The 23,158-nt window shown below is 39.9% G+C and overlaps 1 protein-coding gene across 1 annotated transcript in view; it reads right to left on the reverse strand.

Moving 5' to 3' along the window:
* LOC140937936 (uncharacterized) overlaps window positions 1-22,833 on the reverse strand; it is a 62,179-nt gene extending 39,346 nt beyond the window's left edge. The window contains exons 1-19 of the mRNA XM_073387497.1: window positions 22,649-22,833; window positions 22,256-22,336; window positions 18,529-18,704; window positions 16,096-16,227; window positions 15,193-15,735; window positions 14,211-14,273; window positions 13,043-13,385; window positions 11,655-11,783; window positions 10,790-11,040; window positions 7,061-7,169; window positions 6,319-6,540; window positions 6,078-6,194; window positions 5,394-5,471; window positions 4,722-4,865; window positions 3,997-4,250; window positions 2,390-2,489; window positions 1,762-1,833; window positions 873-1,126; window positions 112-202 (exon numbers count right to left, since the gene is read on the reverse strand). Coding sequence (XP_073243598.1) covers window positions 112-202; window positions 873-1,126; window positions 1,762-1,833; window positions 2,390-2,489; window positions 3,997-4,250; window positions 4,722-4,865; window positions 5,394-5,471; window positions 6,078-6,194; window positions 6,319-6,540; window positions 7,061-7,169; window positions 10,790-11,040; window positions 11,655-11,783; window positions 13,043-13,385; window positions 14,211-14,273; window positions 15,193-15,735; window positions 16,096-16,227; window positions 18,529-18,704; window positions 22,256-22,283 — 3,106 coding nt within the window. The 5' untranslated portion in view covers window positions 22,284-22,336; window positions 22,649-22,833. The remainder of the gene's footprint in view (window positions 1-111; window positions 203-872; window positions 1,127-1,761; window positions 1,834-2,389; window positions 2,490-3,996; window positions 4,251-4,721; window positions 4,866-5,393; window positions 5,472-6,077; window positions 6,195-6,318; window positions 6,541-7,060; window positions 7,170-10,789; window positions 11,041-11,654; window positions 11,784-13,042; window positions 13,386-14,210; window positions 14,274-15,192; window positions 15,736-16,095; window positions 16,228-18,528; window positions 18,705-22,255; window positions 22,337-22,648) is intronic.
* Between the last annotated feature and the right edge of the window lie 325 nt (window positions 22,834-23,158).

Raw genomic sequence — 23,158 nt, forward strand, 5'->3', positions numbered from 1 at the left:
CTGCAAGTAAAGTAGACTTGTTTATTTAGACAGTAGATGAGTCGATTTATCTCAATTCAAACAGTAGATGACTCGTCAAGGAAAGATACTTTTGATATTTAGGTTACTTACATGCTATTTCAGCACAGACTTCATTAGAAAAGGAAATGTCATCGATACTTAAAGTTGGTTGACTTTGTTGCTTCAATCCAACAAAAATCACCTGTAAATAAAATAAATAAATAAACACTGATGAAAACAATAACTTTCTAAAGTTCCAAATTATTTCTATAGGAATTGCTAATTGTCTAGAAAACAATTGACAAGTGTACGTCTAAGCATTCACATCGTCATCTATTTTATGCGCTTGAGATACAGTTAACTCTCACTTAATATAAGATGTACACGTCCCTACAATGGATAGCTAGAACTGATCCCTGCCGTTGTTCTGTTGTATTTTTTGGAACGTTTCCAAGACGGACACTCAGTGCCGCTCCCAAGGGATTGACTGTACATACCAGACAACCCCCCACAGACTCTCGTTTCCCATTGTTTTTTCTACGTTATTCAAAGTTGATGCCAGTATCTCTCTCAGAATATGTTAGGAGTTCAATTCACCCTTTTTCGGGCATGGTAGTTTCCAAAAAAAAAAAGAATGTCAGAAAAGATATGGTCTTTGGCCCTGTAGTTCTCCTTCTGCCACGATCGCAGAGATTGATAGAATTTCCCCCTTAAGTTGGATGATTCTTTCAAAAACGTTTTAGGTCCTACAACTACAGCAAACTGTCTCACTGTCTCACTTTCTTTAACTGAACGTTTTTCAAGCTGGTAGGCGAATAGCTTTTATGTAAGTTCAAGAAATGAGCACTACTCTTGCTATTCTCATTTATTACCTGAAACACTTCACCAACGTTTTCATGTAAAGGAAGCTGGATATACGTCCATTCCTGATTTTCTTCGTTTATGGACCAAATAACTGATGAGTAATTGGTGTCCGAGGAGTTAACGACCAGTTGCAGAGATCTTTTGTAATACTTCCCTCTACTTGTGAACCAGAAACGTATGCATTTCACTTCAGCGGCGTGAAGTGGTGGGCTTCTGAACATTCTACGAAATTCTTTGCCGCCGCCGAGAAATAAGTATTGGTCTGTTGAGAAAAAAATAGAAATGGCGAGATAAAACTACTGTGCTACCATACTGTTAGCTATGCTTGCTTTACAAAACAACAGTTCAAACAGTTTATGCTGTAATTGCAAGCCAATGACAGGCCTGCCAGGTGGCGAAAAAGAAAATAAAAGCCAATAACAAAATCGAGTATTCCTCTGATATTGGTCATGGAATGTTGAATAAAGGATTTGGACAGCCTGGAAGCAGATTGATAGAGAGCTGACAGTAGAGCATCCACCCCCTTTCTATTGATAACGGAGAGTCAAGAATTGCAAAATTGACCGATTGCTGTCCTGAGAAATGCGCAAGGAGAAAAATTCTGCCACCCACTTTAACAGCTGCTAAGTACTATTTAGATCCCTTCCTTTACTTAACATCAACTTCTAGATTCGCCTTCGCGCTATCTTCTTCATACATCCGTCTATTTCATACTTTTTGTGTATTAACTGGCAGGTAAGAGATGACTTTTGGCGCGCTGACGCGTTCCTCTTTAAATACGAAAGACTTCACAGCCATTGGCTTAAACCAAGGCGCGGTCTGAGCAAGCAGGCTGCCCGCAAGTGAATATAAAGCAAACTTGAATTTCGTGCTTTAGAAACAAGATATCTTGCTAACCTTTGTGAATCCTCCAGTCATCGTGCCCAGTCCACCCGCACATTCCAAAACTGAAGTCACAGTCAGGACTTACTGGAAAGAAAAACAAAAATATAAACAACGGGTAAATGCAGGAAAGCATCCTCGGAGACCCAGGGGCAGATAGTGGGGGCGAGGGAAAGTCTAAACGGGCGGAAAAATAAGGCACGAAGAAAAGTAAAGAACGGCCAGAAGAGCCCCTGGGGACAATGTCTTACCAGACCAGTTCCAAAAGGTCGCCGCCGTTCTGGCTTCTGATTGGTGCCAGAAAACTTGTGTTTTTCTGGCACCAATCAGAAGCCAGAATGGCGGCGACCGTTTGGAACTGGTCTGGTAAGACATTGTCCCCAGGGGCTCTTCTAGCCGTTCTTTACTTTTCTTCGTGCCATATTTTCCCCTTCTGTTTAGACTTTCCCTCGCCCCCACACTCTACCCCTGGGTCTCCGAGGATGGCAGGAGAGTTGAATAAAAAGGTCTTAACCAATCGACTAGTTAACAAAAAGAGATATAAAAAGTCCATTCATTATCCTATCAAAACCCCGGTCTACGTTAAACTTTTTAACCAACCCACTTTAATTAACTTAAAAATAATCATTGAGGATCAGCAAACCCTGCTGTGTTATTAAGTTGCAGTTTCCACTGAGGACGGCGAGGTCATCTAATCCGATGTCACCTTCAAGACCATTTCCAATCACGCCCTCGATGACAAGCTGCATGTGTATAAAACAAAAACATAAATTAAACATAAATTAAAATTTTCAGCCAGTATCGGTCCGCATAAAATGTACGATGTATGTGCTACTTGTTACCACGAGTCCTGGAGCACTTTCTGGTTCCTCTTGAGGTGTTTCATTTTTTTATTGATTGTCTAAGTATCAAGTTATCAATGAAACCATAATTTAGCACACTACATACCAGCTCTGGGTAATAGAAAAATACCTTAGACATGCGGAACAGCCGTGAAAAGCAGTTTCGCTCTTGTCAGGACTCATTTGCATGAAAAAGCCCAAAGGAAAGAGTCTCCCTCCGGGTTAAGTTTAGCCGTTTTTTTAAGGAATGATCTTGCCCTCGCCTTTTCAGTGTAAGGCAAGGCTTGTGGTTATAAGTGAGCATTCAGAGGCGGATCCAAGGGGAGGGTTGAGGGGGTTGCAACCCCCCTCTTTGGGAAGTTTTCAAACTTGTCTGGCTACCCATGTCAACCCCTTTTTCATACTAAAAATAATGTCATAAGTTATAATATAAGTTCCTGTCCAATCGATCATTACAAGAAGACTGTAGCTGTTCCTCTTCTTGACTCCTTAATCATCAAAATGCAAGGTCGATTGTCCGACGAAAATCGCCACGCCCGCCATCTGCTTTGTCTCGTGCCATCGATTATAGTAAATAAGGCACTGCAGCTAGATGATGAAGTAGAAGGCGTGCTGTTCTGGGAGAAAGACATTCCATTTCTCAGTCCCTTGGAAATGAGGTAAGCAGAAGGAAAACACTCTGTCAGTCAAAGGATTAGGGAGTTTCCAAACAACCTTTTATTAGCATTAGGTACTGGCGATGAAGATGCTTCCCCAAACATCTATCGCCTTCTGGTCATTGCCTGCTCCCTAACGATCACATGAAATAAATCAAGACCTGCTCTAGGTCAACAGTGTCTGAACAGCAGTTCTCTGATCTCGCAGTGATTGCCATGTCCTACTCCGAGAGATTGGAGGTAGAGGTAGACGAGATATGCCAGCAAGCCTTTGTAATGGCTCATCTTAGAAGGCTCTTTCAAGCTAGTCTGTTTCATTAAATAGGCGGGTAAAAAAAGAGACAAACAACTATCGGTGTTGCACTGTACTCTTAGTCTTTAATAATAGCGTCTCGAATTTGACAAATTTATACCTCAGATACCTCTGAAATCAAAATAAAGAAAATCTATATATTCAAACATTACCCTCCCCTCCCCCATTCCTTTGCCTCTGGGACGTTTGCCTTGAACTCTCATACTTACAACCCCCTTTTTGAAAAAATCCTGGATCCGCCCCTGAGCTGAAGTTCTAACAAAGATCGACATGACACGAATGCGCATGTAAATTGTAATGGCCATATGGCGGAGTCTTCGTAATGTGCCCATGCTGAATTGTAAATTTATTAGAGATCAAGTGCGATGCTGCACTAAAAAAAAATGCTTGCCTTAGCCTTTCTTCAACTTTAGGTGATAACGTAAATACACACACTTGCCTGAAATGGTTTGGTAACATGAACTGGTGTCTGCGCCAAGATCCAATTATCTCCGAGATCCCTCATTCCCTGCTTCCACAGAAGCCTTTCTGCATCATTCGTTCTAGTCTTAATTTTTAGTTCTCCCATGTGCCTTCCAAGCATGTGGTACCAGAATTGCAAGCAAACTGACTTGTTTGCTGTCAGCCAGTCGCTGATCAGGCGAGCTCGGATGCCAGGGGAACGCCTTGAGGCTTCAATAAAAATGTATGTACCTTGCCCACAAAGAAGGTGAGATAAAAATAACTTATTTTCACTAATATTGTACAAACAAATGTATATTATTTATAGTTTATAGAGTCACATGGTCAGTTAGCTCAGAGACAAGTCAATTTAAATTGAACGGTAATATCTTCCTACTTGTCCTTTTTCATGGATTCATTTGGCCTTCCGTTAACAAGTCTGATAAGATGAAAACGGCGACCGAAAACTCAACTATTAAAAAAATGATCTCTATAGCAGAATTTTTTCAAAGGGACTTGGCCTATTTTGGGCTAATATAGTGATGAAGCTTGTCCAAAGATGACTTCTATTTATCATTACTGCCTTATGAGGATGAGTCACTAATTTCAGTTTTAGAGGACTCTTTATACATAGCCAAAGAAATTCGGTATCAGAGTTTATCTAATGCTAGTCGAATGAATTTCTTCAAGATTAATTCAACTTTCTCATTTTCCACGTTTTACCTTTATCTGAAAGTGTGGTGTGGTCAAATGAAGGACCGGTGTTTTTGGATGGAGTTTTACCGGAACCAAACTTCCACTGAAAATCTGTGGTGTTCATGTATTCACTTGTCAGACCACACAGGCCATTCTCAAAGCCACAGTAACCTAAAGGTGAAATTTTCAGTATGATGTACTAAGATTTAACTTACAACTCATTTCAAGTACCCATAAGATTTCAAAACAGCCAAAGAAAAAAATATTGTACTTCTTAGTAAAATTCTTTCTCCGACTTCCTTGATGAAACGCCGTAGTTTCATTTCTATCATTCTTTTTGGGACCAGTAAGGGTTCTAAGGGTGGAGCCCTGTGGGCCTGGGCCCCTCCCGTTTTTTCTCGGCCAAGTTGAGGCCTGCGGGGCCAACAGATAAAATTTCGAGGCCGGGCCCCCCTCTTATCTTAGAGACTAAATGAGCAAGCCCCCCACCTACTTAATTCGCCACTGAAAACGTTTCTAACACAATTGAGTTTAATTTGTTATGAATGTGATGTGACAGACTTCAACTGCTTTTAAAGGTAAAAAGAGTTTATCTCTTTAAGAATAAATAAAATAGACCATAATTATTTTTAAAACATACTGGGCTTTTCTCTTGCCACATCTTCTGTCAACACTAAAAAATAATCAAGTTTAAAATACCTCTCAAGGAATTGCATTGTAGCATGTCGTTTGGTTTGTCTTTACAATCCAACTCATTCAAAGGGCACTCTCCTGAGCCTGTGTCAAATTGGACTCAGAAACGTTAGTACTGCTCATGGCCTCGACTTGACGTACAAGTATCTGAAGTTGAAAACCGTGAGCTCGTATAGCGATCTTTGCAAAGGATTGTGATCCAGTTTTTTAAATAATTATCAGAACTAGAGAGACCACGACATTGTTTAAATTCCAAAACTTCTAAAACCAAGCGATGTCTTTTAAAAAATAGTTACATAGAGGATATTACACGGAGGCGCGAAGATATGAATTTTATTTTCGAGTGGCAAAACAATATTTTACGAACGAGCGCAGCGAGTGAGTAAAATATTGTTTTTGCCACGAGAAAATAAAATTCATATCTTCAAATCGCCGTGTAATGTTCTTTTTATTATATAGACAAAAATACATCGATAAAATAATAGAGGGAAGTGACATCGATAAACTCACGTGTGAGATTATGGAAAATAAACCACTCGGGTCCCGGATGTAGTTTTTATGAATTTTACGAGTGGTATATTTTCCAGTAAAACACTCGTGTCTATATAATAAATGTAGATATATCCTTCATGGACAAAGTCATACTTCAGAAAATGAAATTAACGAAAGTGTAACTTGAAAATAGCCTACCACAAATCGTTGGAAAGTGAGAATGGTCTGAGCACGACTTTTCACTTGGTCTGCAGGTAGAGGACCATGGGATACATGTTCCGTCAATACACTGAAATTCGGCGGGACAACTCTTCTCTGAAACATTAATTTTATCAACATTACCACTTATCTAGAACTGAATCCGAATCTGTTGACTGAATAACGTAGGGAATATGAATATTGATACTCAATCGACACATTAACTGTAAATGATCCTTACCACAATTTGCTTCGTCTGAACCCTCTGAACAATCCTTTTGACCGTCACATAGCTTGGTCAAATGAAGACAGAGCCCGTCATTGCACTTAAATTCATTTGATAAACATGCACAGTCTTTTTCGTCTGATTCATCAAGGCACGCCACATCTCCATCACATCGTAAAGATGACATAACACATTGCCCATTGTCACACTGAAACTCATCGCTACTGCACTTATGATCTAAAAGTTGATGATTAAAGTGTGCAAATTGGGTATTAATATTTCCTTCCAGAAACACTGACATTTTTTGGATGACTAAATGATTTGTATCGGAAATAAAAGCCAGCTGATTCTTCCTGAATTGATCAGTATAAAAGTGTAACTTACATATATGAATTCAAAGAAACTATATACTACATTTTAAGTTCATAGAAGTCCACAGGGCTCGATAAAGTCCCGTCCGTAGTTCGGGACGAGTAGAGTTTTTAGCTAGGCAAAACACTCTTCAAGATACTGGTCCAATAGGCAAGGATCTAGGCAAGTCATTGTTCCCCTAAATCATTAACTAAGACAAGCAAGTATAGTCGCCTCGGGCAAGCAAAAAAAGATAGCTGTTTGTCCATTTGAACGTGCTGGTATTCAAGCCTTATAGTCCATGATTCTACAGTACCAAAATTATATACTACAGTTTATCAGACAATGTACAACACTCATCCAGAATGTACAGAGTAGCTTAAATAACGTTATTGGCGAAAGTAACCTGGTAAGGAGAAATCAGGATACACCTCGCAGTTGCGTGTTAAAATTTTGACGTCGTCAATGCCAATGGCAATGTCGTCTTCCCCTTTTGAAAAGCCTCTGAAAATGATCTGAAAAAATATGTAAACACGCGTTACATTTTTGCATTGGTATAATAGTTAGGCCTGGTACAGGAACCTTACTTCAAATGACAAGAATGGAATTGGAATTTAGGCTAACAACCAAGAATTTAGGCCTACCGGAATGATTCAGAAACTGATATTATTCCAGCTGAAGTAAAATGCCCACTGAATTAAAATGTAAAAGTCGGTGTCTAAATCAACGCCGGTCTATACAGCCGTAATTCCCGGCTGAGCCAGGCTTGAAGAACGGCTGAGTTGCAACCTCGTTCCCAGGGTTTTCCCTCTTGCCTCGAGAAAGAAACCCTCCACTTCGGTGAATGATTGTTATCTGCAAGTAACAATCTTGTCAACAACAGTAAGAGATTTAATTTAGCTAAGTTTCAGATCCAGTCCCTTGTTTTGCTCAGGTTCATAATTTAAAAGTCGATGAAAGATAACATGAAGAAACAAAATAAATCACCTTTGATTCATATTTCACAGATTTTATCGACTAAAGTCTGGTTTCAGTTCTGTACCGTGGCCAGCCATTTAATTGCACTGACTGGTTTAATTTGCATTAGAATTTGGAGTTTGTTTCCGACCGGCGGCCTTAAATTCTTAATAAGTGAAAGTCTTGTATTAACTGGAGGTGCCAAAATTGATCTGTTTTCCCCTTGATGAGGGGGGTGAATAGGGGTATGCAAATCCGCCGATCCGTGGTATTTTAAGGCCCGATCCGTCGATCCGACTTAATTTTTGTTCAAATCCGAATCCGTGTTACTTTAAAAAGTTTTCGTGGTATATAGAAAGTAGCGTTGTAGCATGAAAAAATGAATTACTTGATATAGCTGTTCTGTAATCGCAACAGATGCGGGACTTCATGTTTAAAAAGTTTTCGTTACAGCTTCAAAACATTAAGCATTAGGGACAGAGCTTATAATGTTTCTTCCAACAATACAGATTTGACTAACCAAATGGTCTGCAAGCTTGCAAAATGAAAGTATCTGGTATTGCGTAAAAGATTTTTCAATAAATTTACTTACTGACATCTTTTTGGACATGCTTCTAGTCGAGCCGCAAAATTCGGAAGAGGCAGAACTCAACTTCATGGTAATTTTACTTACCAGTAAGTACTTTCCATGGTTCATCTTTTGCCGTGTTTGCCCTCAACCAAGATGGCGAGAGAAACCGTGAAAAGGTCTATTAAGTTAACGATCAAGACAAGCAAACTAGCTGAAATAGCTTCGAAGAACATAATTTATACCAGTTCATGTATAAACCAAATATAAAGCACGAAAACAAAGCATACCTGGTTTGATTGATGTTTCGAATGCTAAGTAATCAACACTACACGCACCGCGCCAATCAGAAGCTGCGTTCGTGGGCGAACGCAGTTTTTCAAAATCGTGGGGTTTGCGGGCAAGCGGTTCCTTCTTTCCCCTCCCCCTCCCCCGTCATTCATTTTTTTTTTTTGCTCTTCTCCTAGACGAACCTCGCGAGGAAACGCTTGCTACGCAGGCTACACGAACGCATTCACAGATCCTGTCAGGTCACTTAGCATTACTGCCATTACATGAACCATGTGTCACCATGCAGGAACCATGGCAAGGTTGCCTGACGTCATTTACGCCACGCTGTCTATACTGGAATTCATGTATACCGTATGAGTCGGGTAACGAGAAAGTCTTCCGGAAACCTCGGAAGTGAAACGTTAGCCGACAAAACACCAGCACATTGACCAAGGCCGGCAGAAAATTGATGATCCGATCCACGATCCGAACTTCTAGACTGACAGAATCCGGAAACCGGGCCAAAACTTTCAGCTGATCCGCGATCCACGGTATTTTTCAAATCCGCGAATCCGCTCAATTTATCGCCGAAATCCACAATCCGTGAGCTTTTTAAGGCCAAATCCGCCGATCCGCGGACCTATTCACCCCCCTCCTTGATCTCATAATATGATTTCAGAACCCGTTAAGGCAAAGGCTCTTCGGCTTGAGTTTGTTGTTCTGAATTGATAGGTAACCGGCCTCGCTTCATACCACTACCAAGAAGAATCTGCTTGGGGTGTAAATTAGCTGTTTGGCATTGATTCAGACGTTTTACTTCTTTCAGAATTCGAACTTAATTGATTGGATTGGATTCGATTCATGTGAAATACGACGTCTGAACTAGGCCTTTAGGGATTTTTCCGCTTTTTAATACCTTTTATGGTTTCTGTAACTTTGCTAGAGTAACACAATGTTCTAGTCAGATTGAATGTTCAAATTTTAGGCGTCTCCCTAGCCTAAAAGCTAAGACCGGTCTGATCAGATTTTCGGGTCGAATATACAAGTATTCTGTGAACCAAAAAAATATTTGTTATACATGTAATAAAACAGGGCCAGTTTGTTAGATTTCTTGCTTTTTTTTTTTTTTTTGGTTACACGCCAAAACGACTTCCTTCTGATCATCCAAGGTGAGAATAGGCCCTTTGCAGCTAGCCATTCACGTGGTACAAAACCGCCTCGCTGGAGAGCAAAAGTCGCACTGTTACAAGACAAACAAAACACAGAGACAATTTTAAATGGTAATTTTCTTTGTTTGTCTTGTCCCAGTGCGACTTTTGCTCTCCAGCACGGCGGTTTTGTACCACGTAAATGGTTAGCTGCAAAGGGCCTATTTGGACCGATTCACGGGTCGAAAATAATGCGACTTTTGAACCGCGCTGCTTCAAAACGCAAAAAGTATGCTAAAAATAAACAACACCATGTCATTCAAGTACTTTTGAGCTGCTAAACATCTACATATCAAAAATAAATCAGCCTGGATAAATCGAAAAGACCCTACCAAACCGCCTGTTAAAAACACGCGAAAATTAAGCTAATAGTCTCAGTCTTAAGTGACACTTAAAACTGGAATTAAAATTCTCTTTACAGGAAAGATCTAACCTTCAGTTATCTTTCAGATTCCAAACTCAAACGTGCCGGTATCTTTCGGTGAAGAAGGCAAGAGAGCTTTTATAACTTTATTGCCGTGATGTTTACAAGAAAAGTTCAAAGGTCATGCTTAAAGTAAACCCAATTAGAATGTTAAAATTGCAAACATTGGGGCATTTGCAGGCGTCCACAAGAGAGTTTTTATGACATTTATACCTTGTCTATCATAGAACACCATCCACTTTTCATTGATACTAATAAAACTATTTATTTTGTTGTTTTTACCTGCTTGATTTAAGTTTGAGTTCACTGACCCATTTTAATTTCGTTCGCACGCATGAAATTTATTTAAAGAAACTTATTTCCGACTGGAAAATCGTCAGACCTGTCTTAGGGAAACCTCCACTTTAAAACTAGGTTCTTACTTGCCGGTTTACCTAGCGGCGCCGAAGTAGGCTACAACCAGTTACGAAAAGGTTGACTGTCAATTTCCCAGCTTCCGGCGCCACTGGGAGTCAAAATGCTTACAAGGGCAAGGGATTTTTCTTTATCTCCATCGTTCAAAGATGAGGGGTATGAATCTTGCTCAAGAAACACCATTTTCGCGTAAATGAGTTGGAGTGATTCAAGTTTTTTTGTAACTGGTTGTAGTTTAAGAGAAAAGAAAGAAAGAAAAAAAACGGTAATGAGAAAAAGAAAGAAAAAAATTACCCTAGATGTCCCTTCTGCTTTCCATAATACCTGACCCTTAAACCACGTTTTTCCGTGATACCCAATCAGTTTGAAAATCATATTCTCCTCATTAGTGAAACGTGTTTTACAGCTCACATTAAAACTGGCATTCGAGCTGCGCATAGAGTAATTGAATGTCAGACATAAGGGCACAGAATTCCCTGCAGAAACCGAAATCCATGGAGTTTCCAGTTTGGCCTTATTGCTACTTCCATTGTATGCTAAGTAACCTGAAAGAAAGAAAGCAGGTAAAAAAAAATAGCGTTAATGCTAAGAATCATGTGACTAAATGTACGTTAAAACTTCACATATTATTTTGCTGCGACTCTTGTCACACTAGGTTGGGAAACCTCGTGCAGCACCCATATTTCGACGAAAAAGGTGTGCTCCTTCCCTCCCAGAGTTGATTATTTTTTGCTTCTGTGATGCCAGAAACAACATTAAGGGGGCAGAAAATATCCCTACTGTCCTTACTAATGTGACGAGTATTGTAGATAAATCGACAAACAGTTATTGAATAAGGCTTATAGTGATATAAAGAATTATATGCAGACCTAGGAGATGTTGTCCGCAGAAGTCAGGCGAAATACGCCTCTGTCCCTCTATTTAAAATTCCCGTCTTATTTCCCTCATTTTCGTCAGCTCTGTAAAAACATCGTAGCAACAGAGCTGCTTGGTTGTGCATCCCTTCTCTTACCGATATCAATACGATTGAGGTCAATTCTATTGAGATCAGCAAACATCCTCGAAATTGGTCAATGTTATGTGTTTACAAAAAAAATAACCGAGGGACCTATGCTAATCAGAAACAGAAAAATGTTAAGAATAACTAACGATAATATACCCTTCTGGCCAGAACGTTTATGACTGAAAATTTTCCATTTTTCCTCCACTCCTTGGTTTGTTCCTCCATTTATCCATTTCAGGCAGAGTTCCGAGGGATTATCAAAACTACATTCCTCGATAATAGACTCTGAAATTTAGATGTAAGAAAATCTGATTACCATGCCTTAATGCAGGTTCAGCACAAATGCGTTCAAATGAAAATAGATTTGTGCAAACTGAATTTTAAAAAAGTATGCATTCCTTTAACTATCAGAAACTAAACTATTTTGCCGTTGTTTGTAAATATCTACCAGACGAGTGTGAATAGACGAATTTCACAATAATTTAGATTAGCTAATTCTTTACTTTACGGGGCAGCAAGACTAGAAAAGGGGATTTTCTTGTATACATCGAAAGGTTAGGAAAACTCCTAGAAGAACATAGGCACGTTTAACTTGCACTGGGATGAGCTAGTTTGAATGCTTCAGTGTAACCGTACCAAGATTGTACCCTTTTCATCCTAAATATAGACAAATTTTACGTGCAAAATTGAGTATTGCTGTAAATGAATGAAAACGCAAAACGCTCCTCCTTCGAGTCGATCCTCATTCTATAGATTCACTTTTCTCTGTCTTTCCTTCAGACATCTGGTGCGAATTAAACAAATCATCGAAGGAGGACTCAAAGTTTTCTCGGAGATTCCTAAGAAAATGTGGCTCATCGAATACAGAATAATTGTTAAGAAATATCACGATTTTTATCATTGCTCCTGGGTAATGAATATCAACTCACCAAACGTTGCCTAGAACGGAGACTCGAAGGTTCCTTGGAATAGTTAGGAAATATCACGACTCTTATCATTGTGACTGGGTAGATGGTTGCATCATCACAATTCACGTGTTTTTGAGGTGCGATTCTACTTAATTAAACAGTCTCGAACTCGGACGACTTAATTCTTCAAGTTTTAAAAGCTGTTGCTCCTTAAAAGACAAGAGCCTTTACTTAAGGTATCGGTTACAAAATTAAACAGGTTTTCATACGTCTAAGTTACTATTTTTACTGTTTATTATTGTGAACAGCCAGTCTGTATGAGATGTACAGTCTCACAGTTTGCGCATTTAAGTTGTTATGTATTCGTTATATTGCCAATCAAAGCACATGATACAAACGCGTGCATAAGCATGCATGCTCACAATGTCAACGACTGGCTCAATACACTACTACTCCCCCTTAAGCCAGTCTCTTACCCTACAAGTTACTGAAAACACAACGCTACTCTTAAAAATAAAGTCTGAGCCCTAAGAAAAGGGCAGTTCAAAGTTCAAAGGTCCATCCGAGCTAGGGGCTTCCGCTCTCTGGTAGGGTATCGTATATCATATATCGTATCTGGCTCGACAGGCTACTGACCGAAGATTTGGCCGCTGGATTGGATGGCTGAAAATCTGTTTGTTTCTCTTAGGACAACTTCTGTCTGCTCAGATGGCTCAGCTACAACGTCACCAGAGTTCTCGACTGGGGGCGGAAACGGTAAGGACTGGATAACTGACGTATGGTTGTCTGCGACAGGGACATTGGAATCTTTGATTTGGTCTAGGTGTCGAAGCCAAACTAAATTAGGCCCAATCTCTATTTCATAAGACAGGAGTCCTAGTTGTGCATGAACAGTGTCTGGTGCCCACTTTGCCTTTCCATTGTCATTTCGTCCTATTACTCTCTGGCCAACGGAAAAATGCCGCATTACAGAACCACCCTTGGCAACAGAACGGAAAGGTTTATCTGACGGTTGCTTACCTGGGTGCTACGATCTGGTTTTAACAGGTCCAGTCGAGTGCGTAATCTTGTACCAAAAAACAACTGGGATGGTGGCTCCCCACTGGTTTAGTGGGGAATGTTCTTATAAGCCGGCAAAAATCTTGCCAACTTAAGGTTTTCACTTCTGTTTCACTCTTCATCGCATTTATGAAACTTCCGACTCTGCGTTCTACCAGTCCGTTGGTGGCAGGGTGGTAAGGAGCTGAAGTGATGTGCTTGATTCTATTTCTCTTTAGGAACTGCTGAAACTATTCTGATGTGAATTGAGACCCGTTATCGCTTAGTAGCTGGGCTAGTATTCGGCAAATAATTTCTGAAGGGTTTCATTGGTCTTCTCTGAGGTTGTAGTATTCCTTTTCTTCATCTCTAATGTGTATCCACTGTCACCAAGAACGTGCTGTTGAGCAGAGGAGCCGCGAAATCAATATGAATTCGTTGCCAGGGAGAGATAAGGGCCACTCCTATGGGTGTAACGGTACTGAACTGGGTGCTCTCTGTGTTAGTTGGTAACCTGAGCAGGAATTAACAGTCAGTTTAATTTCGTTGTCGATTCCTGGCCACCAGTTATATTTTCGGACTAGGGCCTTCATCTTCACGACTCCCATATGCCCCCTATGAAGTTCATGGAGAACATAAGGGCGCAACTTGGGAGGTGTTATGACTCTTATTCCCCACATCAGACAGCCTGATTGTAATATGATCTCATCTTTACGAACAAAATAGGGGTTCAGTGCAGGATCAAGGTTGTGCGGCCATATCTTACTGGACATTCAATACACATGAACCAAAGCTGGATTTCTCTGCGTTTCTTCCCTAAAGTGTTCCACTGTGACAGGCAGAGGATCAAACTGCATCAAATTGAATACACACAGGGTCGACAGTTTCTTCACCTCTGGATTCCTTTACGAGTGGTAGGCGGGAAGGACCGTCAGCATTACTGTGAACCTTAGTGTTCTTGTATTCAATGTTGCAATCATAGCCCGTCAGGAACAAGGCATAGCGTTGCAGTAACCACAGGGATGCTTTTCCGGGGATGAAAGATTGACGTTAACGGCTGGTGATCTGCGTACAAAGTGAAAGAGCAGCCAAACAATTATATTTGAAACTTCTTTACCCCCCGGATTATTGAATCTGTGCATAAATTTGCTTAGTCTTGATGATGAGTGTCCTTGAAGCAAAGGCTATAGGTCGCTAGGTACCGTGCCTTATCACGTTGGACAGCACTGGTCCAATGCCTATAGGGGATGCATCACAAGCAAGCCTTAGCGGCAGGCTGGGATCATAATGTGTTAGAACTTGCTCTGAAGTGATCATTTCTTTCACTTTGTGGAATGCTGCCTCGAACTGTTCTGTCCATTTTTACTGATGATTCTTCTCCAAAAGTTGTGTCAGGGGATGTACTACTGTTGAGAGGTTTGGCATGAACCCGTTGCAGTAATTAGTTAGCGCGAGGAAAAGTCTCACTTCAGCTACATCGTTTGGACGAGGTGCTTTCAATACCGCTTCTACTTTCCCTGCGGACTTGTGTAGGCCATCCTTGTCAATGTTTCTTGTCCACAATAAGTAAACTTCTCCCTGAAAACTCCCATTTCGCCTCGAGTACTCCGCCTTGAATTATGGTTTCCCCCGTGTAGGTTTTCAGCATGAGTTCAGTTTAAGCACTGTAGCCAACGCACCAGCAATAATATAAGTCGTAAAAGAGTCTTAATTCAACTGGAACAACTCGAACTCTTAACCTTATTTACATGATGTTGCCAGTGTCTTTCTAATATCTCTTGCTCTTTCTGAGCATTAAATGCTGCCCACTGATTTGTGATTATGTCCATGTAATGACAGCCATTAATCAGGAATCTTCTCTCATTTTCTTCCTCCCATGTTCCTACGTCCATCTTCAGTTTCTGCTCAATCTTTGGCAATTCTCGATTTATTCCTTTTCGGATTTTTTCCTCTTTGAGAAGTGCTCCTCCACGGTTGGCAAGCCTGCTAGAATCATTCTTACGAGTCTCAAATTCTTCCATTGTCTTGAACAAAGCTTCCCTCCTCTCCACAAGCTTAAAAATGTTCTTGTTTTCCTCGTAATAATTTTTCATGACTTCCACTTGATGTTCGTGGATTGACAGAAGCTCTTCTGTGTAATTTTCATCAAAAGCTGGTGTAAACTCCTCTCGCTGAGCAGGTCCAAGGAAACATTTGTCCCACAGATCTGATAATTCCTTTCTGAGGCCATCAATGAATTTCTGCATGTGTTGCAGTTTCAAAGCTTGCAATCGTTCCACCTCGCTCTTTAGCTTAGTAATTATAGAAGGTTTACATCCAACATTTTTAGTAAGGAAAGCTTATCTTTCTGCCTCATCCACTTCCAGTTTGATCCAAAGAGACTTGATTTTTTCTCTCAAGTCTGCTGCCTCAGAGATATTTCTTTTCTGTTGACTCTCCAACTCTTGATTTAGGTCCCTCAGTGCCTCCATATTTTGAGAAGAAAGTTTAAATGTTGTTTCAGCATCCTCCTTCCAGGGTTCTTATGGGTTCAAGGGTTTGTCGTTAAATTTCTCCCTGTACGAATCTTGTTGAATGATTGACACAGCCGAACCCGTGTTCAGTTCCATTTTTATCGGTTTCCCTTCTGCTTTCAGATCGACCCAGATTACATTACTGCTCAGTTTGCTCGCATTGTGTATCTTTATGCTTCCTAAAACATCTTCAAACTCATCGCTTTCACTGTACTCAACAGTGTGGACTTGAGTGTTCGGCAGTGTTTTGGGTGGTTGTTGTGGCTTACCCTGTTGTTTCAAGAGACAAATTGTTGAAATATGGCCCACCTTTCCACAATGATAACAAATCTGGTCCTTCAATCTGCAACTGCGGATAGCGTGCGAGTCTCCTACGCATCGATAATAATCTTTAGATGTGGTGTTCCGCGGCGACGATAGTGGAGGCAGTGGTTTTGTTATCTGAACTCTTGTCAACGCAAGGTTCTGCGTGCAGCTTACTTTGCATTTCCGAAGCATCGCAAATGACAGTTTCCACTGCTACGGCTATCTCCAAAGCTTTTAAGAAAATTTCAGTTTTGTTTCAGAAAGCAAACGCCTTTGTATCTACACATTTTGAGGCCACACGCCAATTTATCGCGTAAAGCTTCGTTAAAGTTCGCAAGTTTCTTCAGGTCTGCTACACAGGGCCAACACGGTTTATCCTTCTCGTGGATTTCGTTTATTAAAACGAAAGCGTTCTGCTACTTCTAATGGTTTTGGACTTAAGTGTTGCTACCGTTAGTGGGAGTAAAGTTTTGGCAGAGGTGAAGGGTCGTGACGATCTTCTGAAAGCTCTTCTTGGCCGGGTTATCTGGTGAAAGAAGATCCCTCAACAATGTGGACGTTTTGCTTCCGATCAAGCTTAATAAGGTTGGCACTTGAGGGTCCTCTTCGATGTTGTTTGCTAAGAAAAACTGTTCCACCCGTTGCACATAAATTTCTCATTTCTCTTGTGTCTCATAAAAACTCTCTTTCTTCCCGATATCAGTCATATTTTCGACGTTTTTCAAACTACTTCGTCGCCACTGTCATGTATTCGGTGTAATGCGAATCAAAGCAGATAATACAAACGCGCGCATAAGGGCGCATGCTTACAATGTCAACCGCTGGCTCAATACACTACAAAAGTGTTGGACTTTGCCCCTTTCGTGGTTTAAGTGAGGGAATTTGAGTATCACACAATAATCTAGTAAGCAGGATTTTAAATACATACGCTCAGACCACTGACATCAAAATCAAAGAAAAGAAATTAAACGACTAATATCTTTAAACCAGCCGTCATTAACAAGAAGCTTCATATTGGCTTATAGGGACCGTTTGCTATTTTTTTTTTTTCACAAATAAGTTGAACCTATGTCCCTTTAAAGAGTGGCGAAAAACAATGAAAATATAAAAGAAGACAAAAAGAAAAGGGAAGTTTTCCCTATTCGCTATTGTTAAAACGGTGAACAGTGAAAACAATGAAATCATTCCGTGTTAAATAGGAAAACTGACTGCTGCACTGGATATCCCCGTTTATTCATACCTGAACCCTCCCGAAAGCAGAGCCAGACACTTAACATGAACCTCGAGGGAGAGAGGTTGAACTAGAATACAAAATTATGAGTACATCAACGACCAACGACAATCAATTCAAATGACACAAAAAGAAAAAAGCATTGACAAACGAAACGTAGGCAGCGATGTCAGCTTAGAATGATCACCTCTGTAAAATCCCGCCCTCTTATACTTGAGTCTCCGTGACAGCTGTCAATAAGCTGGAACCGTGAAAACAATAATTTGCTGCTATTCTTAGAACCGCAGCAAATAATAAAAAGTGACCTCGTGTTCGTGTTATTAAAACGCAGAGCTCAGTGTTGGACACTGGGGCCTGTAGTGTACGTAGTTTGAGTGAGAAAAGAGTCCGTTGATGATATACATGACAGATTAACTACGAAATATAAAAAAAATCCATGGTCTATACTCAAATAAACACTATAACCATCGGCTGATCAGCGCGAGAAAAATCGCTCATTTACTCTAATTTTCCTGTTTTCTTTTAGGAATAAATATACGTTACCTATAACTGTAATGTGTCCCAGATATTTTGTCTCCACATTATGTGAACGAGATTCATTAATAAAAAAGCGACTGACCTTTAAAAAGATAGAGAACAATGAGTATTTACACAGTGTATCAATCTTTTTTTAAGTTTCTAAATTCAGTGGTGGAGTCTTAAAAAATTAATCAAAACATATTCTAGTTTACAAGACTTTTGACATACTTTTGTCATCTTCAGTAGCAAATATTCGTTGCAAATTTTGAATTTGTATTGTATTAAAAAAAAGACTATTTTCGAATTACAGTAATAACCATATTTTAAGAAAAACAAAACGGGTAAAAAGGCAAACGCATGGCAGTCAAAGACAAAGAAAGACAGATCGAAAGGAATAAAACCGTTGCCGTTTAAGATACGCTTGTCCTATTTACTGAATTTACAATGCCTTCTTTAATTTGACAAGTATATCATTTATTTCTTATTTGGTAATGCTTTTATTAGTTTGTACTTACTTGTGTGTCATATCTCCCTGGCTGCACTGCAGTTGAAACATTTACGTTGAATTGTTTCTCCTCACATGTGACCTCCAGAGACGTATCTATAAGGTGCGCATGCCCGAGGATGTCCATCTCAAGCCGCACTGGGCACCTGGGGCACCAAATACCAAGGCAGCATAACTTGTATGTTCCTTTTTGTTAAAATAAAATATAAAAAATTGAGAATTACAGAATATACAACTAAATATATGTGTTACGAAAATTTGTACTGTGTGGGTAGCGAGACATTCTAGATGCTTCGCGACAGTTCATAGTTTGTTTATTTTAGGATCTTGGGTAAGCATTTCTAAAGCAGTAAATTTTGTAATCTTTCTATAATTAGACTATTTAGAAAGTTCTAGAATTTTTTGTGAAATTATATAAGTAGGCTAGTCCAAGCGAAGTTTTAACTAGTTTTCACAAGCGAAGAGAGTTTGACGTTAGTCATGTTTGGTCAAGTGTGACGGAAGCAGTGTTTATTCAAGTTGGCGGAGGCCGTGTACGTCTATCGAGTTATTCATATGCTGTTGTAGAGTTTAATTTTACTTTGTGGAAACTTCGTTCATTTTTGGAATAAATCTTTTTGTTGCTGTTCCGACCACCCTGCGCCACGCCAAGAATCAAACAACACTCGAACACTCGGAGTCGCGTGTTTGTAAAAAGCATATCTTGTCAGACTGCTTCAGCATCGAAAACGCAGGCTAAAAGAGGTCCGAAGCCGAAACAAATTGGCCCATTGGATTATTGTAGAATATATGGGTGCTGGTTATACGTCGATAGTACTGGGCAATCATCCCGTTCCCTTAAAGCAACAGGGAATCTTTTTGTTGAGACTTCGTGAAGGTGTTACAAAACAAAAGTTGAAAATAATCTTGGTTTTACCGTTTCGCAAACAGCTAGATCAGTCAAGTAGGGTTTGTTCGCCTTGCAACAATAAGGTTAGAAGCACCTGTGCTGGATTTTGATTTTATTAAAACCAGCTTTCAAGAAAGCGAGCACTACGATGATAGCTTTCGGTTTAAATTAAAAGAATGTCGGCATTACGTCGATCAATGGTTCTGCGGCAAGGTAATGCAATGGCTGAAACACCATCTTCTCTCATTTCTCTCATTGCCTCAACTTGATCATATTTAACAATTATTCCACGAGGGCGCGTTGGATATGAGATGATAGATAGCCAACGAGGCGCGTAGCGCCGAGTTGGCTATAATCATCTCATATCCAACAAGCGCGAGTGGAATAATTGTTTTATTAAAAACACCCACAAAATCTCGTTGAATCTCCCCGACTTTAGTAATTTTGTTACAACAAAACGGAAAAGAGAAGGGACTTCCGCTATTCACATGTCACACGTCTATCAAAACTGCCAACGCGCGAACGGACTCGCCTGGACTGCATGAATGAAAAATCAAAGGCAACTGTAGCGATGAACATTTTTATAAACTTATCGAGATTCTAGGATTTTACACAGCAGGACAGCTAAAAAAACCTGCAGATAATGTGAAGGAAAAGAATTTTTAAGTGACAGTCGTCGAAATTACTGTGAATTTGGATTTTCGGTGCAGATACAAAAGTAAGAACAACGGAGAAAAACTATTGCCTCGGTCGCTTGTTATGAAGTTGCTTGAAGCCACAAGCTGGTTTTTGCTGAACAAGAAAAGAAGCTATACTGCGCCTCGATTGCTCTAGTGAATGGCTGCATAGCCTGTATTTGTAGCTGGTTAATTGTCATTTATATTCTTGATGTCGGATAAACAAGCCGCAGTTATCTATCGGCGAGTGACTCGATCGGCGAATGGCTTCGCGATCATGAAGAAACAACACTTGTCTTCTTTCGTAGCTGGTCAAGGTACTGTAGTTCCATTTATTTTCATGTGTTTTTCGACAAACTTTCAAACAAGCTCTCGTGGCTTTTTTGTTTGTTTTGTCTTTTTACTTTCGAACAATTATTCTTTGAAATCGAGGTGAATAGTGGCAAAATATTTACCGAGCCACGAAGTGGCGAGCTAAATATTCCTAAAGCCACTATTCACCGAGATTGAAAAGAATAATTGTTTTAGTATATACACACGAAGTGATCTCAACAAAATCAGAGAGGAAACCATTAAAAAGTACGACTTGATTGACAGATCAGGTCAGCTAGACACGCGACAGTTTAAAAATAGATCTTTGTAGAATTTTCAAACATGGCAATTCACAAGCTTATCACTTCGTAAACAACAGCGTAATGACTTAAATGGAACAGCTAAAAGTTTGAATTGTTTTCTTACCTGAGAAGAAAAGAAGAGCTTTGTTGTTTTCTGTTGACTCGCCAAGTTTATAGCCGAAAGGTTTGTTGTGTCCTCCTTCGCATGAAGTGCTGACAAACTTGAAATGGCGATTCGGTTCCTCGAGGTAAGACGTCGTCTTCATGTAGCATTCTTTCCCGTGTTTACTTGAAACGTAGAATTTCTGCAAACATTTGCTTTCAAATTTCTTTGTCATAAATAAACTTCGTTTTTGGGCCAAATTTTTCTTGTTAGGAAACGCTGAGTTCACGAAACGGACTCTTCTAGGCGAATAAACGGGAGTTGTAAACAATCCATCGACCACAAAACTCAACAACAGTAAATGGAAAAACGCCGTTTTGAATCCTTCGAAGTCTTTTCTTGCCTGAAAAAAGTCAACCCTAGGATTTTGTCGACTTTTAAAAGATCTTTCTCTAAGAAAATGGGAAAAAAACCGAGCTCACACATTATCCACTCGCTAGGCGGTGAATATTGTTGAATAGTCCGAGATAGCGAACCAATCAGATTGCTTAAATCACCAAGATCACTGAGTGCGTATATACTAATAGCTCATATACCATAATGGTTAAGCCAATCAAAATGCTAGAATTACATTATCAAATGATTCAGTTTTTAAATAATAGATAATACTTCGTAATGGCGATGCAACTAATGCCAAATTCTTTTCCCTTTGTTTAAGTTTCACTGTCGCGAACAACTCGTAATTAAACTTTTCCCAAAACCCGTGGGAAGAACCACCACAACATCCTTTTGTCCCAGTAAACCTAAAACAGCCTGGCGCTGCTCTTCTTTGAGCAAGTATTGCATGAAAATTGTGCCAAACAGTCATCAAGCACGCTTTCCATAGTCTACACTCCGATACAAAAGATAACTATGGTCAACACAAGCTTGTAGCATGACTCCATCGCAAGTTCCCAACTCGGCGGCGCTTCGACGTTATTTTTTTATGCAAATTACGCAAAGTGTCGCGGTTAGCAGTCCCGCAATGACAAACGCTTCTAATGGCATGATACGAGTGTGATGAGTTGTTGACATGATGATGACAGGATAATTGTCGTTCATCCAATGATAATTTGCTTATCCTGGGAGCAAGCTTCAGTTTCCCGAAGATGTCCGCAGACCGTCTTTTTCTTCCACTCCCAACCCCCCGCCCCCAACCTTGCCCTGGCGATCAATAAATCCCCTGCGGTTATTCTATTTTATCGCCTACGCTCGAAGGTCTTTGAAGAGAAAATAGAGAGTCTGTGAACAGGCTAAAATATCGAAAACTTTTGTATTGTTCTCGATTCATCCAGAAACTCAAAAAAGCCGTCGAACAGTTACGTTTTGCCTTTAAAGTTCCGCTGAGAAGAATATTCTGGCAAGAGCAAATACTCTATTGTCAAGTATGCTCTGATACTGCAAGAAATACTTACCAGAAATATAGAGATTTGATCCAAACATAACGTTTAAGTTGTGAATATCCTGGTTGACCTTGAAAGTGAATATTTCTTCACCTATAAAAAGAAAAAAAACAAAAAAACAAAATATAAGCAGAAATGTGTCGATGATGACGATGACGATGACGATGATGATGATGGCCATAAATCTGCTGAGCATTTTCCGAAAGCGACTTTGGGTAATTTCTTACAGCTTACAGCTTTCCTGTCTCAGATATGATATGGAATACAGTTATTGAAGAAATCAGCGTTAAGTTGGTTTAGGGAAACCCAGTGTGAAAGGATAACGACAAAGATTTTCGTAATTATGAAAATAAATAAAGAGGCTTTAAATTTGTCATTAGCTGAAAACTGGCCGTTAAAACAGACCTGGAAGGATCCATGTGGTTTTGTTTCCCGCCAAAGGCCGCTCGCTGGTGTGTTGGGTATCCGGTATACTATCAGGTATACTCCATCCGACGGACAAGTGACCCCGCCGATATGATTCCCTTGAAAACGCCTCCAACCGATAAAACAGACAGTTGCTAAGGAAGATGGTATTTGATCTTTGGTTTGAACTCCTGAATAAGTAACAAGAAGAGATTCTGTTGAATTTAAACAACTCTAAAAATAAATACAAAATGTGAAATAACTTAAAGGAGCGATGAAAGCTGTTCTAAAAGTTTTTTTTTTCACAAGAACTACTAACTGGGGCATGTTTTGTCACCCAAGTCATGGTACGTCTCGTATTGGCAAATAAACATAGAGTCGTTGTTACTATTTTTGTGTCGTCCATTCCTTTTCCGTAACATAAGTATGATTGATTAAGACAGCAAATTGGTCCTTTTTTTCTTTAAACAGGTTTTTCAAGGCGCGAATCGCTCGAGCCTAGCTAGTGCG

This window comes from Porites lutea, chromosome 5 (assembly GCF_958299795.1).
Source record: "Porites lutea chromosome 5, jaPorLute2.1, whole genome shotgun sequence".
Taxonomy (NCBI): Eukaryota; Metazoa; Cnidaria; class Anthozoa; order Scleractinia; family Poritidae; genus Porites; species Porites lutea.